At 38.4% G+C, this 25,520-nt stretch overlaps 1 protein-coding gene across 6 annotated transcripts in view; it reads left to right on the forward strand.

Moving 5' to 3' along the window:
- The window catches only part of caskin1 (CASK interacting protein 1), a 136,608-nt gene that overhangs the window by 85,961 nt on the left and 25,127 nt on the right, over positions 1-25,520 (forward strand). For 2 of the 6 annotated variants that reach the window (XM_057861268.1, XM_057861270.1), the window contains exons 11-15: positions 3,517-3,762; positions 12,890-12,994; positions 13,612-13,730; positions 18,740-18,821; positions 24,372-24,484. In XM_057861268.1, the coding sequence (XP_057717251.1) occupies positions 3,517-3,762; positions 12,890-12,994; positions 13,612-13,730; positions 18,740-18,821; positions 24,372-24,484 (665 nt within the window). The remainder of the gene's footprint in view (positions 1-3,516; positions 3,763-12,889; positions 12,995-13,611; positions 13,731-18,739; positions 18,822-24,371; positions 24,485-25,520) is intronic. The other 4 variants (XM_057861269.1, XM_057861271.1, XM_057861272.1 and 1 more) reach the window with 4 other exon arrangements.

Consider the following 25,520-nt stretch of genomic DNA (forward strand, 5'->3'; position numbering starts at 1 on the left):
AACCCGATTCATTAAATTATTACAGCAATTATTATTATAATATTATTCTGATTTGTATTTATAATTTATTTGTTTTGCTATGTGTAATTTGCCAGTTGTAATATCACCAGCAGTATTTATTAAGGATTTAGTGTAGGTTTTCGTGCTGTGGAACATTTGACCACTTCGACTTACAAACAAGGTCTTGGGATGAATTAACTTCATATATAGAGGTACCACTGTATATCAAATCCAGGATTCCAGGTGAAAAGTCCAATGTCATAAAATGGTAATTAGTAAATTAAGTGCACTTCTTCATTCCTTTATCTTCAGCTTACAAAGGCTCGCATTCACTTATTTGAAAATCATTGTCTAATTGACTGCACGTTTGGCCAGACGCTTTTACCCTACAAGTTTATTTTGTTTAGTTGAGTTGAAAGTGGCTTATTTTAACCAGGATTTCTTGTGGTACCATAGCCAATGTAGAAGCCACGTTTCGTATATAGAGCCATCTTCTTAATTGGTCTGAGACGGATAAAACTCGCTTCATTATTAATAACCTTTGGTTGCAACTCAACGTTGCTATGGCGGACTTGGTGATGATATAGATGAAGATTTGTACTGGCTTGGCACAGTTATGCTCACCTAGAGTGGAACAGCACCCACAACAATTCACTTCCCAACAGAAGATCTTCTCTCTTCTTGCCCCATTTGAGCAGCTAAAAAAGAGGCTACTAGGTTGTCTTGCCGACTTAGGAGACATTTATTTTTGCTCTTGTTCCCGCATGAGGGCAAGCTCGCTTTTCTTACTATGTCTCAACTGTCACTGCACACACAACTACAGTTCAAGGGCCACTCCGAGAAAAAGGTTTCAAAATGATCCGTTCAAATACAGTGGTGCCTCAAGATACGAAATTAATTCGTTCTGGAGTGGCTTTTGTATCATGATTTTTTTTTGCGTGTATATACACTCATGTGAAAAATTAGGACACCCATTAAATATTCAGTTCTTTATTAAGAAATATTCACATATCAATGTCTGATTTTGTTTTTCTTTATCTCTGGAAAAGACAATGATTTAATTGCAGGTAAACAAGAATTAACATCGTTTTACTCAATAAACCAAATACATCAACAAAAATGCATATTTTAACGAGGAAACAGTCAGCACACCCTACCACCTAATAGCTAGTCTTACCCCCTTTGTTGAAATAACTTCAGTGAGACGCTTTTTGTAGCCATCCACCAGTCTTTGACATCCGTCTAAAGAAAGTTTGCCCCAATCCTCAACGCAGAATACTTTCAACAGGTTCTGACTGTTGAAGTGAGAGAGAACAACATAGTGAGATCAAAGGAGCTGTCTGAGGCCTTCAGAAAGATTGTAGATGATTATGAGACTGGTAAGGAATTTCAAAAGATACCCAGGTCTGGCCGTCCAAGCAAGTTCACCCCGAGAGCAGACCGCAAGATGCTAAAAGAAGTCTCCAAAAACCCTAAAATGTCACCACGGGACCTACAGGCTCTTACTACTGTTGATGTGAAAGTGCATGCCTCGACAATCAGAAACAGACTTCACAAGTTTAACCTTCATGGGAGGTGTGCAAGGAGAAAACCTTTGCTCTCCAAGAAGAACATGAAGGCCAGACTGAAGTTTGTCAGAGTGAATGTAGACAAAAACCGGGACTTCTGGAATAATGTTCTTTAGAGAGATGAATCTAAAATTTAATTATTTGGACACCAGAACAGAGGACATGTTTGGTGTAAACCCAATACAGCATTCCCGGAAAAGAACCTCATACCAACTGTGAAGCATGGAGGTGGAAGTGTCATGGTTTGGGGACGCTTTGCTACAGCAGGACCTGGCCAACTCACCATCCTAGAATCCACCATGAATACTATCATGTATCAGAGGGTGCTTGAGGAACATCTATGAAAAAAATAAAGCTGAAGCGAAACTGAACCCAGCAACGTGACAATGACCCAAAAATATACCAGTAAATCCACCAAGGACTAGCTGAAAAGAAATGGAGAGTCCTGAAATGGCCAAGTCAAAGCCCAGATCTTAACCCGACTGAGATGCTTTGGGGTGACTTGAAACGGGCTGTACATGCAAGAAACCCCCAAAAAATCTCACAGCTGAAAGTATTCTGCGTTGATAAGTGGGGCAAACTTTCTTCAGACCGATATCAAAGACTGGTAGATGGCTACAAAAAGCGTCTCACTGAAGTTATTTCAGTCAAAGGAAGTAACACTAGCTATTTGGTGGTAGGTGTATTCTAACTTTTTCCTCAGTTAGAATATGCATTTTTGTTGATGAATTCGGTTTAATGAGTAAAATGATGTTAATTTTTGTTGTTTACCTGCAATTAAATCACTTTCTTTTCCAGAGATAAAGAAAAACAAGATCAGACATTTATAACTGAACGTTTCTCAATAAAGAACTGAACATTTAATGGGGTGTCCTAATTTTTTTCACATGACTGTATGTGTATTAGGGGTGTAACTGTACACAAAAGTCAGGGTACAGGGTTCACGGTTCAGTACAACAGGAAAAACAAAAAGGCATTTTTTTTTATGGCAGCATTTGAAAGTTAAAAAGCATCACTTTTTGAAGTGAAAAATAAATACAAGAACATCAAATTTGTAGATGCGTGTTTTTATATTGTTCTAACATTCTTTAATTTAGTTTATGTGCAAAACGGACGACACATCCTTTTAAGGTAACAGTTAAACTCTGGTAGCACTCGCCAGCTGGCAACCTTGGGAACTTGATACTCCCTCGTCGTCTTCCAAGCTAATAAGTTTGGAGGCCAAAAAAATAAATAACATAAAGAAAATACAAATCTGAATAATAATTGTGCTTTTTTTAATGAATTAAAACACTTTTTAATTATTAGTTTCGGGTTCCGGCCTGGGTTTTTACGTATTGGGTTTCAGCCAAGAAATTTCATTACAGTGAACCCCTAATACATATTGACTATTAGGACATTATAGGCTCAGAAGTCATAAAATGGTCAATCAATTATTGTGTAACTGTTATTAGTATCATGGTTATCATACAGCTGCCTCGTCGTAGTATACTCCCCAACTAGAAGGAAATATAAGGCTTGTTTTGCACAAGACAGGACGATAATGTCAAAGTGCTACATATTCTTGGGTAATTTTATGCAAAAGAACATGGTCTGATGAGTCAACAAAGTGCAATAGGTCACATTGTCTGTTTTGCTTAGTTAGGCCAAATGATTCACAAATGTGCTAAGAGCACAAATTATAATCTTGATCTAGATTATTGTTATCTGCAAATCATTGTCCATCCATTTCACTACTTTATTTGTTCCTCCACTTCTCAAGCGTCATGTGGCTTCATGACTTCCTTCCTCATCGTTTTAGTTAACTTTAGCCTTCCTTGTTTTTAATTTGTTCTTTTCCCCCTTTTTCTTATGTTTCTTATGTCTCTTTTTTTGTCGTTTGTTTCGTGGCTGTGGTTCACTGTTGGCTGGTTGTGTGTGTGTGTGTCGTCACGGTGCGTGTATCTAGGTTTGGCCAGCACAGTCATTTGCACTCAACAGTTTCAAAAGATACCGCTGGTTGCCCCGGCGACGGTTGCCCCTGCCAACGTGGTAGTCAACGGCAACGACACCACGTTCCATCAGATCCATATCCTGCCTCCACCGCCTCCTCCTCCACCACATTCCCATCAGCCACTGCTTCCACTTTTCACTTCCTTTGGCTATAACAGGTCGCCCGTGACAACCCCACAGGGAGACACCCCCACTGCCCCAGGTACATGCCCCCTTTTCACTCTCTTTACTATAATTCTTATTATTAAAACTTCAAGGGATGTTTTCTACTTCTCTTTTTATTTACTTTTCATGGGCTCAAAATGATAATTGGCTATGAAAGATTTTAATTGGCACTTTAATCATCTCTCAGAAAGCACCCTTTAAAGTTTTCTCTTATGGTTCATTATTTGTGTAAGTTTGTTATTCATACTGACTTGCTTTGGTTTTTCTGTTAATGCTGTTTTCATTTTCCATTACTGAGACCTACATCATTACTTGAAAAGACTAATATATACACTATTTCCCTGGTCTTCATATAGCAAAACAAATATCCATTATTATCATCAATGCAGGAAATACAATTTCAGTTAGTGTACACAAATGCACTACAATCATAATGCACCAAAATTAAAAATTTCAGAATAAAAATGCTTCATGTTTTAATGTTATTTGTAAATGAATGAATCAACTCGTTGAACCATTGGCAACGGTAGACATCCAATTCAGTTCAATGGGGAGGACAGCCAGCAAGTCAGAATGTCCACCTTTCAGTGCCATTGACAGCGCTGAACGTCCAACCCATTTAGACTAGGAGGGGTGAATGAAAAACCGTTCACCATTTGCCCCTCCCCAGAGGTGGTTAGTCGTAACGCGTTACATGTACTCTGTTACATTCACTTGAGTAACTTTTTGAGAAAAATGTACTTCTCAGAGTAGTTTTACTATGCGATACTTTTTACTTCTACTTATGTAGATTTGTGAAAAAAAAAAAACAAACGCTACTCTTACTCCGCTACTTTGGGCTACACAAGAGTCGTTACATTTTTCCTCTTTATTCTACATGTTAGATGTATTTATTTATTTATTTATTTATTTTTGCTAGCGATGCTATTGCCAAGTAGCGCTACTAATTTTACCAATGGAGACGTCGCAACAATAATCACATGACTCTATTACACCAATCAGACGCAAGTTTACCGTTCAATGATCACGCTCACCTGTTGTTTAAAGCACCGTAAAAAATGAAGTATTTGACATAGAGCGCTGCCCTCAACGTGAATCGAATGCATTGATTTAAAACTCTTTACCAGTTTTTATTTGGCACCGATTGACCACGGCGAACCGGAGATATGATCCTATTAATTTCAAAATAGTAATTATGAAGTAACTACAGTATTCACGATTCAAACTAGGAACTATTTTCTCCACTAGAGGGCAGGGCACCAATACTCTTTGGATGATTAATGATTCATTACTGTTTTTCCTCCTCTCTTTAATGTTTTTTTTCTTTGGCATAATGTGGTTATGTAGTGGGTTATTGTACAGTAGTGGTGTACAAACGAAAATAAGCATTTACTCAAAATGCCACTCATTGTGTATTCTTTTCACTGGATACTTTTTTACTTGTACTTGAGTACATTTTTGGATGACTACTTTTGCTCTTACTTGAGTCATATTATTTTGAAGTAATGCTACTCTTACTTGAGTAAAATTTTTGGATACTCTACCCACCTCTGTCCCACCCATCCAAAATGGATTGGACGTCCAGCGCCATTAATGGCAACCAATAAGTTCATACAGCCTTGGCACACAATTTACAACACGTTTACCTAAGTTACTTTTTGTATTTGTTTTCTTATGTCTATTTATATGGTTTATTTATTTATTTTTTTACTTTGTAAGTATTGGTAATTTAAGTTTCAACAACCACTATGCCATCCCTAGCACACACACGCACGCACACCCTTTTTGAACAACTGGTTTTTAGAATGTAAACTTTAGTACTGTAAACTATTGACCTATTGTTGTCAGCATCCTATTATCCATTTGGTTGAAGACACCTGTCGTGCTTAAAGGGATCCACGGATAGAAAGACTTGTAGTTCTTAAAAAATAAACGTTATTATGAGTTAAAATAATTTCATATTGAAACCCCTCTTGATGTTTTCATTTTTATACAATTTATAAAATTAGGTTGACTAGTAGGTCGCCATTGTTGTGACGTCGCAGGGCGGTGGCGTCACATGGTTACGCTGCCAGGCTTCCAAAATATGACTCTAGCAACATAAAGATGTCATCTGTTCAACCCTTTCAATTTGAACCCGAGAGGAACATAATGAGCATGACAGCACTGTTGGTATTTCACAAAACGAGCAGCAAAAGCAAAATGAGCAGGAAAGACTGTATGAGACGAGACGAGACTGTTCTGCCAAAATATGCTACACCGGCGAAACGTCCTACAAGAGGCAAATTTGACACCCAAAGTGCGCTTTCAGCTTATTTTGTTTAGATGCATACAGATAGAGCACTCTAAAGATGCCTTAATACTTAAATGTAGCAATATCAAATAAGGGTGGTTTAAATATTCTACGCGACTATTTTGGTCAACAGATCAACAATCTGCTTTAATGCTACCATAAGAAAAAAACAATGCAAAGTATGAGAGGGAAACACATGCAAAAAGTATTTTAAGTCAACAAAAAGGTAATAAAAGACTCAATAAAAACACAAATCGTAAGTAGTCGCTGCTTTTAACCGATGAGCAAATGTGTTGGATGTCTTGCCACGTAGAAGAAAGTGTGACAGTGACAGTGACAATCTACGTCATCACCCCGCGCGTCCATTGCACGCTTAGAACAAGGTGCTATGTACTAACATGTACTAAATATTATATATTTTTAAATCAATGGCAATATTTTGTGTGATTCTAATAACATATTTTAGTAAAATAGAACAATTCTGCCTTATTAGAGCCTACAAGTCTTTAAGTCCGAGGTTCTTTTTAAAAAAAAAAAAAAAAAAAAAGAATGAATGTGAATGAATTTAAGTTACTGGATTCTTAATTTCCTCTCCACCAGCGTAGTTTGATTTCTAGAATGTTTAGTAATATTATATTTCTCACTGTAATTGAGATGTGATGCATTCAGCAAACAGCGATAATGGTCTTTTTCTGATCATATGAATGATATGCAGTGTTAAGCTTTTTAAAGTTATTGGAAAGACTCTGTTGATATGTGGCATAACTTTGTGACTCAAATACTTTGGTTACTTACTAACAACTCTTTGTTTTTAAAATGGGAGACTAACAATTTATTTTGCTGTAAGTTGTTATCAAGATTTTATTACAATTGCACAGAAAGTCAACCTTGTTCTGAGGCACATAAAGTATAAGCATCTGCACCTTTTGTGGGGGGTGAGGCGCAAACACAGAAGCAATGTGAGTAAAAATGTAAAAAGGAAGCAAGCACACTGGTCGTGCCTGTACACACAAAGGTATTTGCAAGTGAGACATTTTGTGAAAATGTCAAGTATTACGCAAGAATGAGTATAAGGTTCACAAATGGCAAACAAAAGGTTTTGTGAATCAGGTGGTCACTGCTTAAAGGGTTTTTATGCTTTAGGAGAACATCATTTTGATTCCTCCAGTACGCACATTCATGTAGAAAGGCTAAGTCAACTTGCCAAACAAGGTGATTTGTATTTTCAATTGCACCCAGTTTTAATCATCGAGGTCCTTTGTTAGACATTGCTTGCGGGAAATGACCACAAGAAGGAGCGGTGTCATTTCATGAAGGAAAACGAACTTCTGCAACTTTTGTGTTTCTCTGGAGCACTGTTGGTCACGCATTTAAACCATTTATAAACTCCTTAGATGGTTATAATGGTTTATGACACTCTCCAAATGCACTTACAGCAGCTTCATTCTGAAAAAGCCTACATATATAATCACAAATCGGTGGCTGCATTATATATGTATGTGTATGTACATGATGACACGTGTATATACACAGAAAATCATGTTATGAATTTTTTATGTACAATGGTTTTATACATGTTTTCATATATCTATATTCTGTATTTTTTTCTGTGTGTGTGAGCGCGAGCGTGAGTGGAAGTATGTGTGTGAGAGCATCTTATTGGACATATTAAGATGAGAAGTGCGCAGGCATTCAATTCAACGTCACAAAAGACCCTGGAGGGCTTGGTTTTGATTTAGTTGACAGGCAGTTGTGGAATATGAAATCATATATTTTCAGGAGTTAAATAAAACCGTCTGCGTTAAATGCTCTGCATGAACAATTGTCAATTTAAACTTTTTCATTCGAGTTATCATCATAACCTTTTGCTAATTGGCCTAACTTCATGTTTCTTTTGGATGAAGTTCGGATTGCGAAATACTGTATGCTTCTGTGTCCTAAAAGGTGATGCCCACTATTTCAACTAAAGCTTTCTTCATTTATTTATCTTTTTTTTCACTGTTATTGAAGCAAAACAACAATTTCTTAAAAAGGAACAGATTAGCTGCCATTGACGGCGCTAATAATTTAAAATATGCCTTCTATTCTTGCCTAATTTGCAACAGCTAGCAATTACCTATGTTTCAATTAACCTTCAATCTATTTTTCTTAATTATAGCCCTTTATATACTAGTATATATGTGGACGCCATGCAGATCTCGATAATTTTATATGAATAGTTTTCAGTGTATTTTAAGTTTATTATTTATATATATATATATATATATATATATATATATATATATATGAATAAATAAAATTATACATAAGTGATAATAAAAGCAAAATTAAAATAAAAACAGAAATTCACTCTGGTTATGGCCCTCAATAACATTCTAAATTTAATAAATAATAGCTAAAATTGCATTAATAGCATATAACACTTTAAAAGTTTTTTTTTCTTTTTTCAAATAAAATATATATTAAAAACAGAGAAAAACATTCTTTTTACTCATTTTTTATATAAAAGGAAATACAACAATATTTACTGTCCCCCCATTAAAAAAGTAAAAACAAATCAAGCTAAAATACATATATATGTATATGATATATATACCGTGTATATACAGTGGGGCAAATAAGTATTTAGTTAACCACTAACTGTGCAAGTTCTCCCACTTGAAAATATTAGAGAGGCCTGTAATTGTCAACGTGGGTAAACCTCAACCATAAAAAACAGAAAATCACATTGTTTCATTTTTAAAGAATTTATTTGCAAATCATGGTGGAAAATAAGTATTTGGTCAATACCAAAAGTTCATCTCCATAGTTTGTTATGTACCCTTTGTTGGCAATAACGGAGGCCAAACCTCTTCACAAGCTTATCACACACTGTTGCTGGTATTTTGGCCCATTCCTCCATGCAGATCTCCTATAGAGCAATGATGTTTTGGGGCTGTCGTTGGGCAACACGGACTTTCAACTCCCTCCACAGATTTTCTATGGGGTTGAGAGTGGAGACTGGCTAGGCCACTCCAGGACCTTGAAATGCTTCTTAGGAAGCCACTCCTTTGTTGCCCTGGCTGTGTGTTTGGGATCATTGTCATGCTGAAAGACCCATCCACGTCTTATATTCAATGCCCTTGCTGATGGAAGGAGATTTTCACTCAAAATCTCTCATTACATGGCCCCATTTATTCTTTCCTTTAGACAGATCAGTCGTGCTGCTCACTTTGCAGAAAAACAGCCGCAAAGCATGATGTTTCCACCTCCATGCTTCACAGTGGGTATGGTGCAATTAAGTATTCTTTTTCCTCCAAACACGAAAACCTGTGTTTCTACCAAAAAGTTATATTTTGGTTTCATCTGACCATAACACATTCTCCCAGTCCTCTTCTGGATCATCCAAATGCTCTCTAGCGAACCGCAGACGGGCCTGGACGTGTACTTTCTTCAGCAGGGGAACACGTCTGGCAGTGCAGGAATTGAGTCGCTGGCGGCGCATTGTGTTATTGATAGTAGCCTTTGTTACTGTGGTCCCAGCTCTCTGTAGGTCATTCACTAGGTCCCCCCGTATGGTTTTTGGGATTTTTTGCTCACCGTTCTTGTTATCATTTTGACGCCACGGGGTAAGGAGGGAGTTGAAAGTCCGTGTTGCCCAATGACAGCCCCAAAACATCACTGCTCTAGAGGAGATCTGCATGGAGGAATGGGCCAAAATACCAGCTACAGTGTGTGAAAAGCTTGTGAAGAGTTACAGAAAATGCTTGGCCTCCGTTCTTGCCAACAAAGGGTACATAACAAAGTATGGAGATGAACTTTTGGTATTGACCAAATACTTATTTTCCACCATGATTTGCAAATAAATTCTTTAAAAATTAAACAACGTGATTTTCTGTTTTTCTTTTTTTTTTTCCAAATTCTGTTTATTATGGTTGAGGTTTACCCATGTTGACAATTACAGGCCTCTCTAATATTTTCAAGTGGGAGAACATGCACAATTAGTGGTTGACTAAATACTTGTTTGCCCCACTGTATATGTATGTATGTATTACTCCATTATCTAACTAATTTCCTGCCAATGATATTTAAACTGGCAGCACACTCTGTGAATACCTATTTTTCAGTGTGAATTAATTCATTCGCCCTTCCCAGTCAAAATGAATTGGACGTCTAGTGCCGTCAATGACAGCCGATCCGTTTAATGAGTTCCCTATGAAGGATTCAGAAGAGCACTTACCAGACCTGAGAAAATGTATATATTTGTTTTTTGGGAAAATATTCCACAAGTGTTCCACATGGAGCATTATAGAATAAATGGACATCTAAATGACATGTTCACCAAAAGGTGAAAAATCAAAGGTTTACCCAAAAGTCACAGAAGAAGATGGTTAACTAGGCTGATAAACAAGGTGTCCATAAAGTCTCTTCACCATTTTATTTATTTTTACAAATACAATTCATAGGATACTTTATTCAAATTTGTTTGAACCTCATTTAATACACTTCAACACGGGCACCATTAGTTGCACGAAGCAGATCAAGACTGTACTCGATTTCCTGCCATGTTCGCTGTACCTGTAATGAATGGCAAGCCGTATATGTGGATCTCATTCACAGACTCAGAGACCACAAATAGCGAATAAGTTTGTATTTAATGAAAAGTACAACCAAAGACGCAGGCTAAAAACTACCCGAGTATAACTAAGGGAGCGCGCCAGTAAATCACTCGAGAATTAAAGTACAATTAAGTGATCACAAAGTCCAACAGAAAATAGAGCACAAAAAAATCTAAATGATCAAACTAGGATACAACCGATGAGGGCGCACACAGCGGTAAGCAAGGCAATCGTCTAACATTGCTGCTAGACGCAGGCGTTTTTAAATACAGCGTGCTCCTAATGCACAGGGGTGAAAGTGGTTAGAATTTCTTGGCGGAACTCCCCAACGTGAAGGTCGCCACGGAGCCAGAAATTTTATTTATTTGTTTTTGTGTGTGTGTGTGTGTGTGGGTGGGTGGGGGGGGGGGGGGGTCAAATCTCCTGAAATGCAAAGAAAGCTGTTTTGGTCAGTAATTCCTATAACACATAAAAAACTGATTTTCATTCAAAAAAAATTTTTTTTCAATGATTTGCAAAACAAAAGTGAACAAAAACAGCTATAACCACAACCTCCATCTCCTAATTTTTATTTTCCTTCATTTCCTCACATACTAAATGCCAAATCTCAATTTTAACTACTTAAGAACATAAGATGTAGGATATTAAAATTGAAGATAATGTAAACATTTACTTTTTGTTGTGTTTCTTTAATAATAAAGATATAAGTAACATACATTCAGAAAAATAAGTACAAATGACTTATATTATGCAGAGTGCAATGGAATATACTGTATTATGAAGATCGCGCAAACATTGACTTTTTGAAATCATAAGCATATGAATAAGTAGCCTAACATAAATGAATAAAGTCCAAAGTGCACATTGACTTCTCAGATGTTCTGAACCTCCTCATCAGAGCAAATAAAACTAAATATGATAAATAAGCCACCTTAATTCTTTCCTTGCGCTTAAAGATTTGATCCATTTTCTGTTGCATTGCTCCCCCCTTTTTTAAATGTTTTTTTTAATGCTGTTTCAGAAAACATGCACATTTGAACCAATCAGAGCTAACTCTGGTGATCACATGTCAGTATGTCAGCCAATTTAATTGGCTAAATGAGTCCAGGCGTTTTGCTTTGATGCGTGCATTCGCACATTGACGTGACTCGTCATCGTCAGACTCAGATAACTGCAGCAGCTGGGGAAACCTCCATGCCGTCCGTGGAATAAAATAAATAATAAATATCGGTGGAAACGGATTACGATAAACAAGCACTTTATTATGCTTGTTGTTAACACTTGAGTATGTAAATCTGATGTTGGTAGATTGTTTTCTTCTCTGAGATGAAATGCATGTGTGGCAGCTTTGTATTTTTTTTGGTGTGGTGTATTTTCGGAATCAAAGCACCGTATACCGGAACAGCATTCCGGCCCTGAAACTTATACCGTAACTGCGTTCCAGCCCTAAATCTTATACCGGAACTGCGTTCCTGACCGTTCCCGCCCACTTTCACCCCTGCTAATGCACCACAGTTGTCGCGTGACCCCGCCCACCAGCTCAATTAGATGCTGGAATAAAAACAAAAAAAAACAACAACAACAACTGAGAACACAAGACAGTAGCATAGCCTCATCAAGTGTGGCAATGGTATTAATAATCCTTTCCCTTAGGTCAGTAATCTTTTTTCGATACACGATATCTTTAACATAGCCCCACAGAAATAAGTCCAGTGGAGTGATATCTGGTGAACATCGTGGCCAAGCACTTTGTGAGAGCTCGAGAAAAGGATTGTCTTACACAATCGATGTTTTCATTAGATGTTCTTGGTCGCCCATTCCTCCCTTTATCTAATACTGTCCCTGTCACCATAAATTCCGTGCTATGCAGGAATTGACGGACCTGATGGTGGATCTCTTCCATACTTTGTTTTGTAGCTTTGCTAAATCTGTTTCAATAAACCATGAGACACATTATGCCTTCTCTTGAGAAACACTCAAATGTAATGTGTTTAAAAACTTTAATAATTATAAAATAAAATATAGTAAAGGGACTTTAAGGACACCCTGAATTTCAAAATATATAGTTAATATGGCCTCTTGGACCTTCGCCTCAATCCTTTTTCTCCAAGCGGAGCATTTTAAAATTTAGTTTAGTACTTCTGCAATACAGTATTACAGTCACCTGACTGCAAAGTACTTAAAAGGCTTCTTATGATAGTCGCAAATGGAGCAGTTCTCTATGGGCTAATTCGGGCCCAGTTAGCAGCTAACGGTGGTGTCCTTTGTTAAAGGTTGTCGTGGCTCAGAGGCAAGTCCTCACAGCTCCCCCACCACGTCCTGTGGGCCCCACGGAGGCTCCAACGAAGAGATCTGGGTACTGCGCAAGCCTGTGGCAGGTAACTGAGCCGCACTGCGCTGAGCCCTCAAATCCTTCGAAACTCTAAACCAGGCATCAAACAGTATCTGGCGTCCATTCAAAAATGATGTGTTCTCGGTAATATTCCGTTCAGTCGTGGTCAAAAAAGGATTCAGCTATTGAAAGGTCATCAGATACTCTTTGACCTGAGGGAAGTCATGACCCACAGTCCTGCCATCTTGAACTTAGCCAAAACCTTTGATTTTAGACTGTGCATTGGTCTGTGGTTTGTGTGTGTGTATGGAGGCCTACAGAGTGAGTAGACAATCAGCAAACAAAAATGAGAGCGTGCAGTGTAATGTGTGTCTGGTTGTGTTTACATACACAGAGAACTGTATATCATTTACTCCACTGTCTTCCAGTCCATCCCACCTCAAGCTGCCTAGTGCATTTCAAAGGAGAGTCACCAATTATCACTTTGTCTCAGAAATCAGTTCAACCACTCAATTTGTATGCGTGTGCGCGAATGCATCCATTTTCGTGTCGCATGAATGCATTTGCGTGCAAATTGTTTTGACCGGTTGCATGCATATGAACGCATATCCGTCCCTGTGTGTGTATGTGTGGGTGTTTGTTGTGTATGTGGATGTTTTGCAGGCGGAGACCGCAGCAGTTTAGGGAGTTCTAGCAGCGTGACCAGCGTGAGGTCATCAGGCAGTGGTCAGAGTGCTGGAAGTGCTGCACATATCCTCCATGCGCAGGCTGAAGGGGTTAAGGTATGACGAGTATTTTTGGCTGTACCATTATGATTTTTTTCTTTTTTTAACCCAAAAATTGGGATTTCAGATTTTTTTTATGTTCTTTGTCCCCACCTACCTACTTTTTATTGAGACAATAGGAAAAAAGACAAACATCAAACTGGCTACCACTGACAGGCGTCAATGTGGTCAATAAGCGCCCTAGAAAGGGTTACTTTTTTTTAAGCTTTCTCTGTCATTTGTTGTTAATGTCACCTTTAAAATAAAAACATTAAAAAAAAACATTAAAAAAACACTTTTTGTTGGAAAAAAATCTTGACTTTAATTTGATGCAATAACGCCAGCCCAACTGTAAAACACAAATGTATAAATCTTTCTTATTGTACATACCACTCGAAAAAATATAGGGACAGATGTTGTCAAGCGTTCCCCTGATTTTATATGATACAAGTAGGGTTGTTCCGATCATGTTTTTTTGCTCCCGATCCGATCCCGATCGTTTTAGTTTGAGTATCTGCCGATCCCGATATTTCCTGATCCGATTGCTTTTTTTTTTTTTTGCTCCCGATTCAATTCCAATCATTCCCGATAATTTTTCCCGATCGTATACATTTTGGCAATGCTTTAAGAAAAAAATGAATAAAACTCGGACGAATATATACATTCAACATACAGTACATACAGTAAGTACTGTATTTGTTTATTATGACAATGAATCCTCAAGATGGCATTTACATTATTAACATTCTTTCTGTGAGAGGGATCTACGGATAGAAAGACTTGTAATTCTTAAAAGATAAATGTGACTTTGTGTATTGTGACTAAATATTGCCATCTAGTGTATTTGTTGAGCTTCCAGTGAATGATACTGTAGCCATTTAACTGTTCTGCCCAAATGCATGATGGGAAGTGCAACCATGACTGTGCGTAGTGTTACCAATTCATGTATCTTCTCTGCGTTGGGAAGTAACATAGGGTGGTAAGGTAAAGAACAACTACTACCTTTCTTCCCCACATTGCTTCCCGCGATATTTCTAATTGTTGAGAGAGGGATTTTAAGGCATTAGCCAATTTAAAAAAAAGCTTCAAAGACTGCCAAAATTCTCTCTACTCATTTTACGCTGCCTTTTAGCTCTATACATAGGTAAAACGGCGCCATTATAGATTGAACGCGACAATGCGTGAGTGGGTCATGCAGCGCATGCGCTAATTGCATTAAATATTTCAACGTGATTAATTAAAAAAATAATAATTACCGCCCTTAACGCGATATATTTGATAGCACTACTTTAAGCCAAAACTAAAGACTCTGGATGAATGTAAGACATTTTGTCTGTAACGTTAAATACAATTAGAAAACGATTTAATTAAAAATTAAATATATATATTAAAAAAAGGCATGTCCGATATTTTTTTGCCAATTCCGATACTTTGAAAATGACATGATCTGACTCAATCGATCGGGACATCTTTAGATACAAGCTAAGTCAAACTAAAACAGCCCTCCCATTTCAAATGGATTAGACAACTACTAGTGACAAACTAATTTAAGATACACAGCAAAAGAATGAAAAAAGCCACATGATCGTCATTGGCTCTGAAAGAGTTAAATGACACTCCAGTATGCACATGACTCAAACTAAGAAATTTCAGTTGACTGTATTAAATGTTTTAGACTTGTTCTCGGGGCTGAAATAAGTGATATCTGGGTGTTGCTATTTTCAGTAATTAATAAATCATTTAAATATCATTATACTGTATATGGCAGAAAACACTTAGGTGACTTGAAGTTCCACTCTGAGACCCCCAATTTGGCCAAATTTCAAAATTGTCTGATTGAGTGATACATCATTGGAAAGCTTAAAATGTAAATTTTCTGGGGGAAGAAAAATTTTGAACAGGAGGGCATTTTATAAAAATCTTTTTTTTTTAAACAGCAAAACCCTAACTATAGGTGAGAGCAAGCAAGAGCAGAATTTAAGACGCCATGATTTTAACGAGATATTACCGTGTACTTACCTTGTTTCGAGCCAAAAACTCCATATAGCATGTATCATCGAGTGTTAAGACAGAGATATGAATGGCCACAGCTGGATTTTTTCGGGATTTTATGGGTGAAACATGGTAATATAACAAGGGTCGCGATGCAGAAATCGCAGACGTCAAGGAGTAATAGAGATTTTCATTTTCATATATTTACCCTTTTAAACTTTTTTTTTTTCAATTTTTCTTTGTTTGGACCGATTATTTATCATCTAAAATATTGGGTAAAATGCGACAGTAAGGAAAAAAATACAATTAAGTGATAGTTATGAGGTAAATATCCTTGACTTTTTTTTTTACAGACGCCAATGTTTTCATTGTGAAGTAATTTGTTTAAAACTTTAAAATATGCAAGTAAATATTTTTTTAAATTAGTTTTTTTAAATGAAATCTTAGACATCAATTAATGACTCTAAGCTAAAAACAACAGACATTTTGAATAATAAATATAGTTACATGCCTTCGTTTTATGGCTGGGTTGAAACAAAAGTGGTTGCACGACATCTGTAAACGGGGGTTTTTAGGGTAAAACGGACCAATTAAAAATAGTTCGGGAACTTAATGCGCCATGAATCTGCTATGGCAGCATACAGACATATTGTTCTATCAGACACAAATGTTCTTTTGGCTTAAAATACAGCAGTTTATTTTATAAAGGGGTGCGAGAGCAGAAACTGCTTTTTCAGCCTTGTCTGTGTTTTCCGGCATATATAAAAATCATGATGACCTTCGTTTCTACTGTCATGAGCGATCGAGTCATGACAGAAAGAAATAGATCACGGGTACAAGTGGCCGAAATGGGTTTTCTCAGGCGGATAGCTGGCGTCTCCCTTAGAGACAGGGTGAGAAATGCTGCTATTTGCTAGAGGCTCAGAGTCGAGTCGCTGATCCTTAACGTAGAAAGTGAAGTGGTCCGGGCATCTGGTGCGGATGCCACCAGGGCACCTCCCTAGAGAGGTGTTCTTGACACGTCCAGCTGGGAGGAATCCTTGGAGCAGGTCCAGGACCAGGTGGAGTGATTATATCTCGACACTGGCATTAGAGTGCCTCGGGATGGCCCGGTCAGAGCTAGTTAATGTGGCCAGGGAAAGGGAAGTTTGGGGCTCCCTGCTGAAACTGCCGAAACCCGACTTCGGATAAGCGGTTGAAGATGGATGGATGGATGAATGACATCTTGAAACCCTATATGTAATATCATCTGTAACATTTGAAGCTTTAGACTAATAGCTTCATCTTCTTGTTTCTAAATATTTGAGCCTGCTGAAACAAGAATAACAAAATAACACTGATAAGAGTGAGTCCAAATTAATGCTAATGAGGCTCCAGGCTTGTACAATGCTGCATTAATTAACAGTAGAGGGAATGCAAACTGGTTTGTTCTCAATTCAGAGCGACACAAATGAGGTAATTACAAATTGGAATGTGGAATACCGTCATGGACAGATAAAGAATAAAGACTTGGAACATCTGGCTACACGTGCAAGTCGAACATTATTTTCTATGCAATGCAAGAAAAAAGTCATGGGCAACTTGACTTGAGCAATTACACATTTGATATAAAATGAGCATTATAATGGGAAAAATAGGGCTGGGAAGGAACTGAATTGTCTGATTAATATACTAGTATTGATTAGGTTATGTACTGTGTTGATTATGTACATACAGTGGGGCAAATAAGTATTTAGTCAACCACTAATTGTGCAGGTTCTCCCACTTGAAAATATTAGAGAGGCCTGTAATTGTCAACATGGGTAAACCTCAACCATGACAGACAGAATGTGGAAAAAAAAAGAATATCACATTGTTTGATTTTTAAAGAATTTATTTGCAAATCATGGTAGAAAAAAAGTATTTGGTTAATACCAAGTTCATCTCAATACTTTGTTATATACCCTTTGTTGGCAATAACGGAGGCCAAACGTTTTCTGTAACTCTTCAGAAGCTTTTCTCACACTGTTGCTGGTATTTTGGCCCATTCCTCCATGTAGATCTCCTCTAGAGCAGTGATGTTTTGTGGCTGTCGTTGGGCAACATGGACTTTCAACTCCCTCCTCACCCCGTGGCGTAAAAATGATAACAAGAACGGTGAGCAAAATTCCCCGAACCACACGAGGAGGCCTAGTGAATGACCTACAGAGAGCTGGGACCACAGTAACAAAGGCTACTATCAGTAACACAATGCATCGCCAGGGACTCAGATCCTGCATTGCCAGACGTGTCCCCCTGCAGAAGAAAGTACACGTCCCGCCCATAACACATTCTCCCAGTCCTCTTCTGGATCATCCAAATGCTCTCTAGCGAACCGCAGATGGGCCTGGACGTGTACTTTCTTCAGCAGGGGGACATGTCTGGCAGTGCAGGATTTGAGTCCCTGGCGGCGCATTGTGTTACTGATAGTAGCCTTTGTTACTGTGGTCCCAGCTCTCTGTAGGGATTTTTGCTCACCGTTCTTGTTATCATTTTGACGCCACGGGGTGAGGAGGGAGTTGAAAGTCCGTGTTGCCCAACGACAGCCCCAAAACATCACTGCTCTAGAGGAGATCTGCAAGGAGGAATGGGCCAAAATACCAGCAACAGTGTGTGAAAAGCTTGCGAAGAGTTACAGAAAACGTTTGGCCTCCGTTATTGCCAACAAAGGTTACATAACAAAGTATTGAGATGAACTTTTGGTATTGACCAAATACATATTTTCCACCGTGATTTGCAAATAAATTCTTTAAAAATCAAACAATGTGATTTTCTGTTTTTTTTTTCCACACATTCTGTCTGTCATGTTTGAGGTTTACCCATTTTGACAATTACAGGCCTCTCTAATATTTTCAAGTGGTAGAACTTGCACAATTAGTGGTTGACTAAATACTTATTTTCCCCACTGTACATCAAGCATATAATGTAATAGGAGTAAATAATAAAAGGAGTAAAATAATAGTATAAGTAGTCAACAATGACATGTGTTCCTAATTTTTTTCTTTACATATTTACAGCTTCTAGCCACAGTTTTGTCTCAATCGACCAAAGCCAAGGAACATCTGCTGGAGCAGTCCAAGTCAGTAGACCAGCCTTCAGGTGAATTCATAGTGCACTTTTTGGTGTATCACATTCACGTTGTATAAAGACTTCAGGCTATAGGTGCTGCCGAGATTGCAGCAATTAAATGTTTATAACACCCATGTGGTTTTTTAGTTAAAAAAAAAAAATTGTAATGAATGGATGTCATTTAAAATGAACTTTTTTTTAAGGTTTCAATTGGTTGATTTGAGAAAAAAGGGCTGTATTATGGAAAAAATAAAGTTCTGTTGTTACTTTGCAAAATGTGCATGAATCTCCCCAAGATGAACAAAATTTGTCACCATTACTTAGTGCAAACAAAATTTGTAATTCGTGTATAATGCGCCCGCCCCCGAAATCACTATTTTTTTTCCTGCAGCCTTGTATTATACAATCCTTCAAATTTTATCCATGCTTAGAAAATGAAGCACAGTATTTTTTTCCACAGAAAATCTTATTATTGTTTTTATTATTAATTTGTATATATATTTTAATCAAGAAAAATAGCATTCCATGCGTACCCTGTTCGCACGCCAAATACTCGGATGACCATCATGCAATTTAATCAGGAAAAATTGCATTCCATGTGTACTCTGTTCGCACGCCAAATACTCAGATGACCATCATGCAATTTTTTTTTCAAGTGAGGATGAGAACTGTATATACAACAAGGGTGCTCATTACATACGTCACAATCTACCAGACGAACCCAACACTACAGAGGATAGATTGCGGCATCAAAAGAAAAAAAAAAAGGCCAAAATAAGGCTTAATTATGTTTTGTTGTGCAATATTGCTGCTGTGCTTTGTAGGTAGCACAATAAACAAAACAAAAATTAAACGAGAAAAGAGGCTCGAGACCCTATGCGTTAATCGTGTTGCTGGTGACCTTTGTAGGTGCCACACGACGCTATACAAATAAAGTTGACTTGTATTAACAGACGAGCACATAACTGTAGAGGACATCACCATTTTCATGATGATAATACACACTCAGCAGGTAAGCAGCACATTATTTACAATTAATTAAGCAAACCTGGACGCCACGAACTGTATGTAAAATGTTTTCCAAGAGTATAAGAAGACACCGCGCTAAATAGTAATGCTAACGCGAACGCTATGCCAACGCTACAAGTTAGTTTAGTTTGTGATGATCACCCAGCACAGACATTTAAAGGCTAAAGCAACATGCCATATCCAGCCAAGATAAGAAAGAAAACTTACCAAGCAGCACCTGCCAAATACTAGTATGTTTCACAAAATTAGCCTGGAATGGGCACAGGGTTACTCACCTGATGGTGACTAAGCTTTTGTGTGGGGCGCAGAGGTTGCACTAGACTTTTTCGTTGTCTGTCATTTTGACTGACAGGGTCATAAAAATCCGGTCATAATCTATTTTTACCCGTCACTTAAATTTTTTTAAATGATGATAATGACATTGTGGTGACCCTTTGTTTGGCATAATTCACCTTCCGTACTTGTGTGTCCATTTGGCCGAGCGTGTTACCCGCCTACACCGGCTACGACAGTCACGTGACAGAGACACTTAAGAGCCGCGCGCGGTCCCCTCACTATCCACTCGCTCTCGCTATATGATTGGCCGAAGAGTCGAAATGCTCTCCCGTGAAATGCCTGTTTAAAAATGTTCCCGTTGTTACTTCTTGCGTTCGCTTATAAGTGCCCATTTAAAAAGGAAAAGTGATGGATGATACTACACACCGAACGTATTATTAACAAATGTTAAAGTTGTATAATCATATAGCGAGAATAAGAAACGTCACTGAGGCCCCAGTAGGTAGGTAGCCTACCATATGTAGCATATGGAACAATGAAAATAACAGTTCACCTGCTGTGGCCTGAACGTAGTCTCACACTTTCCTCCTGGTGCGCATGGACTTGAATTGCGTGCCCACTTGTGCAGTCCCTGTTTTTTCACCTCTTTTATCAACATCATCGTCGTTTTGGGGCTTTTTGAAGAAACTTCAGACACTCAGTTGCCTTGACATTTTTTCAGAGTAAGGCCAACGACGTCATGCATCAAGAGAGACAATAGCTAATTAATATGCTCACTCGCCACCCTGTGGTCTGGGGTGTGAATTGCCACCGGTCAAAATGACGGCTGGACTTCAGTTTTTTCCGTCACCGTTTTAAAAAATCGGTCAACGACGGAAAATATTCGGTTAACGCGACCCCTGGTGGGGCGGGAAGGTTAGGGAGAGGCGCAGCACGTCACATGACCAAACTACACATACAATAAGAAAATATCAAACATTGTGAATTTATGTCGGAAACTATGGCGAATTTTCATCTTGTTCACGTGTCGTCAGACGAGAACTGGCATCCATCTCGTTATGTTTATGTCTCCCAAGACACGTTTTCAGCGGATCATCGTGACGTCATCGTCATGAAAAAAATTATTCGTTGACGAAATATTTTCATTTTGTCATTGATGATGAAAACAGAACTGATATATACTGTATATGTGTGTATAGAATGTATTTTACGAAAGTGAGTACACACCTCACATTTCTGCAGATATTTAAGTATATCTTTTGATGGGACAACACTGACAAAATGACACTTTGACACAATGAAAAGTAGTCTGTGTGCAGCTTATATAATAGAGTTGATTTATTTTATATAGCCATTAATAACTAAACCCCTGGCAACAAAAGTGAGTACACCCCTTAGTGAAAGTTGTCAATATTAACACACAACATGTCAACTGTCAATATTATCCAGGACTGCCTTTACTCTCCTGGGCATGGAGTTGACCAGAGTTTCACAGGTTGCCACTGGAATGCTATTCCATTCCTCCATGACGACGTTGCGAAGCTGCCTGATATTTGAGACTTTGCGCACCTCCACCTTCTGCTTGTTCTATTGGGTTCAAGTCTCGAGACATGCTTGGCCAGTCCATCACCTTTACCCTCAGCCTCTTCAGTAAAACTGTGGTCATCTTGGAGGTGTGTTTGGGATCATTGTCATGCTGGAACACTACCCTGCGACCCAGTTTCTGGAGGGAGGGGATCATGCTCTGCTGCAGTATTTCACAGTACATGCTGGAGTTCATATTTCCCTCAATGGAATTTAACTCTCCAACACCTGCAGCACTCATGCAGCCCCAGACCTTGACATTCCCACCACCATGCTTGACTATAGGCATGACACACTTATCTTTGTACTCCTCACCTGGTCGCCGCCACACATGCTTGAGACCATCGGAACTAAACAAATTAATCTTCGTCTCATCAGACCATAGGACATGGTTCCAGTAATCCATGTGCTTTGTTGACATGTCTTTAGCAAACTGTTTGCGGGCTTTCTTTTGTACTGTCTTCAGAAGAGGCTTCCTCCTGGGGTGACAGCCATGCACACCAATTTCATGTAGAGTGCGGCGTATGGTCTGAGCACTAACAGGCTGACCCCACCCACACTTCTTCAATCTCTGCAGCAATGCTGACAGCACTCCTGCGACGATCTTTCAAAGAAAGCATTTAGATGTGATGCTTAGCACGTGTGCGCAGCTTCTTTGGATGACCAACCCGAGGCCTGTTCTGAGTGGACCATGCTCTTTTAAAACGCTGGATGATCTTAGCCACTGTGCTGCAGCTCAGTTTCAGGGTGTTGGTAATCTTCTTGTAGCCTTGACCATCTTCATGTAGCACAACAATCCTCGCAACGATCCTCAGAGAGTTCTTTGCCTTGTGGTGCCATGTTAGAACTTTCAGTGACCAGTATGAGAGAGTGTGAGAGCTGCACTACAAATTTGAACACACCTGCTCCCTATGCACATCTGATCTGGACCTAGTAACACTAACGAGTCACATGACATTTAGGAAGGAAAATGACAAGCAGTACTCAATTTGGACATTTAGGGATGTAGTTTCTAAGGGGTGTACTCACTTTTGTTCCCAGGGGTTTAGATATTAATGGCTACATTTTTGAGTTATTTTGTGGGGAAAATAAATTAACTCTATTCTATAAGCTGCACACAGACTACTTGTCATTGTGTCAAAGTGTCATTTTGTCAGTGTTGTCCCATGAAAACATATACTTAAATATCTGCAGGAATGCAAGGGGTGTACTCATACATATATATAAACGTGTGTGTGTATAAAATAAATAAATAAAATAAATAAACATCAGCCTATCATCCATCTTATAACTTGATTGATATACATGGCAACCAGTCATACATATACAGTGGTACCTCTACATACGAAGTTAGTTTGTTCCAGGACCTTGTTTGTAAGTCAAAATGGTCGTATGTCGAGCAGGATTTTCCCACAAGAATACATTATAATTCCATTAATTCGTTCCACAGCCCAAAAACCTACATTAAATCCTTAATAAATATTGCTGGTACTATTGCAAATGGCAATTACACATAGCAAAACATATAAATTATTTTAAAAAGAAAATCGGAATAATAATATATTAATAATAATTCCTGTAATAATGTAACGACTTGTAACTTTTGCGGCAGACAGTAGGCGTTTTGTGTTGGATAAGTTCTGAAATAATTGCTAAAAACCTGACGAATCTGGCGATTTGTTTGACGTTACCACAATAATAATTGTCACCTTAACTTATAAAGACTGGTGAACGGTGGTCAGAGGAGGACCGTGGAGATGTATTGTTGAGCCAGTTCACGGATGAGCACCCACGCCCATATTTTTTCCATAATTTGCATCATCATTTCAATGGTAAGCGTCACCTTTTTCCTTGTTTCACCACCTGTACCAACCTTTTTGAAACCTGTGTTGATTTTTCTCACAAGAAAATCTGCCATGCGTTCGTCTGCAGTGCTGTCATGTCGTCGTATTTCGAGCATGTCGTCAGATGTAGAAACAAATGGCGAGTCAAATTTCACGTCGGATGTTGATAAGATCGTTTGTCGAAACGATCGTATGTCGAGGTACCACTGCATTATACTGTATACAGTATAAATTTCGCAGTAAATAGGTGGATCATTTTGACTATAATATAATAATAGTAATAATAAATAGATGTATAAAAACAACACTTCTATTTCATCTGTATAACACCTGTATTCCTCAAAGGTGGATACACAGTACACTTAAAAAAAATTCTTCAATATTAACGAGATGACGGTGATAAGATGAATAGATACATTTTATGGCTATTTCAAACTTGGAAAATAAAATGCAAAACAAAAAATGGGTTGCTAGTGTTATGTAACTAGTGAGAACAACAAGAAGGGAGGTGTGTTAAACTGAGACCAAACAAGAGACTTACCAAAAAGCTAAAGGAATGATATTCTGCTCTTTTAAGACGTCACTGTGTCTTCTGTACACACAGAAATACAAACATACCCACATCTTGGCGTGTTTTACAGACAGATGGCCAAGGCAGGGGACGTAGGCGGGACGAGTAATGGTGATACTGGTTGACAAGGCTGAAATCTGACTGGTTACTTATCAAACACTGAATTTTGATTGGCAATTATCTCATTTAGAGAGTCAAGTAAAATCATCTGTTGCTTGATGCTTGTTTTCAATGGTATGTTGATAATTTGAACCCAGCCAATGATATCTCTCTCAGTAGGTTCTGCCAGTTCCTCTCGGACATCGAGCCTATCAGGCTGCCCTCTCCATGAAGCGCCACCTTACGATGCCACAATGAACAGGAAGGGGGAGGCGCCAGGAGATGGGAAGGTAGGGCAATTCCAAAATACAGATGAATTCCTCTCTCTCTTTCTCTCTCTCTTTCGCTCTCTGTCTCATACAAACACGCACAAAAAAATAAACACACCACAATTAGCAACATGAGGACAATTTAGCTTCTCCGTCCAATTGACCACATTGGGACACAGCCACACACATCAAGATGTCCCAGCGGTTTCTTTCACAATTGGCATCATCTGTGCTGCGGGTGTTCGGATGTGGCCATGACACGGTGAGTGGGTCTGTAACAAGTGAATCTGTGATGTACTGTATGCTAGTGAGTAATCCTGTCCGACTCTTTGTTATACCCTTTATTTTTTATTTTTCTTCCACTCCTTTTAGTTGAAGCTTCTGATTTTCCTTTGCAGCAATGTCCATATTTTGTATTGATCACTAAAAGGAGCCCAAGTCCTTAGTTCAGTGTGTGTATGTGTATGCTGGCACGCAGTGTGGGCACATTCGCTCTCTACGTGAGGTGTGTAAGAGTTTACAACAAGCTGTCATTTACTGAAGTGGACTGGCATTGAAGGTCACTTAGTGTTTTGTAATTACAGTATTTGAAGGTGGTGTTCGAGTGAGTTTTTGCAGCAGAGATATGTGATAGTCATAAAATGCTGGTTAATTTGTGTGTGAATATGTGTGCGATCATGTCATATTTTTAGGACCATCTGTCTCCTAGAGGCAGGCCCTAATAATATAGTGTACCGGTAATCATTCAACGTTTGATCAGTTGCCAGGTTTATCATAGGTGTAAATGATCTATTTCGTTTAATTTGTTGGCTGCCATTGACTGCAATAGACAGCCCTTTTTAACTGGGAAGGACCAACAAACAAACAAAATATACATACAAACTGGGAAGGACCAACAAACAAACAAAATATATATACCGTATTTTTCGGACTACAAGTCGCACCCGAGTATAGGTCGCACCAGCCATAAAATGCCCAACAAAGAGGAAAAAAACATATATAAGTCGCACCGGAGTATTGGGGGGAAATTTAGTTGATAAAATCCAACACATACAAT

This window comes from Corythoichthys intestinalis, chromosome 16 (assembly GCF_030265065.1).
Source record: "Corythoichthys intestinalis isolate RoL2023-P3 chromosome 16, ASM3026506v1, whole genome shotgun sequence".
In the NCBI taxonomy this organism is placed as follows: Eukaryota; Metazoa; Chordata; class Actinopteri; order Syngnathiformes; family Syngnathidae; genus Corythoichthys; species Corythoichthys intestinalis.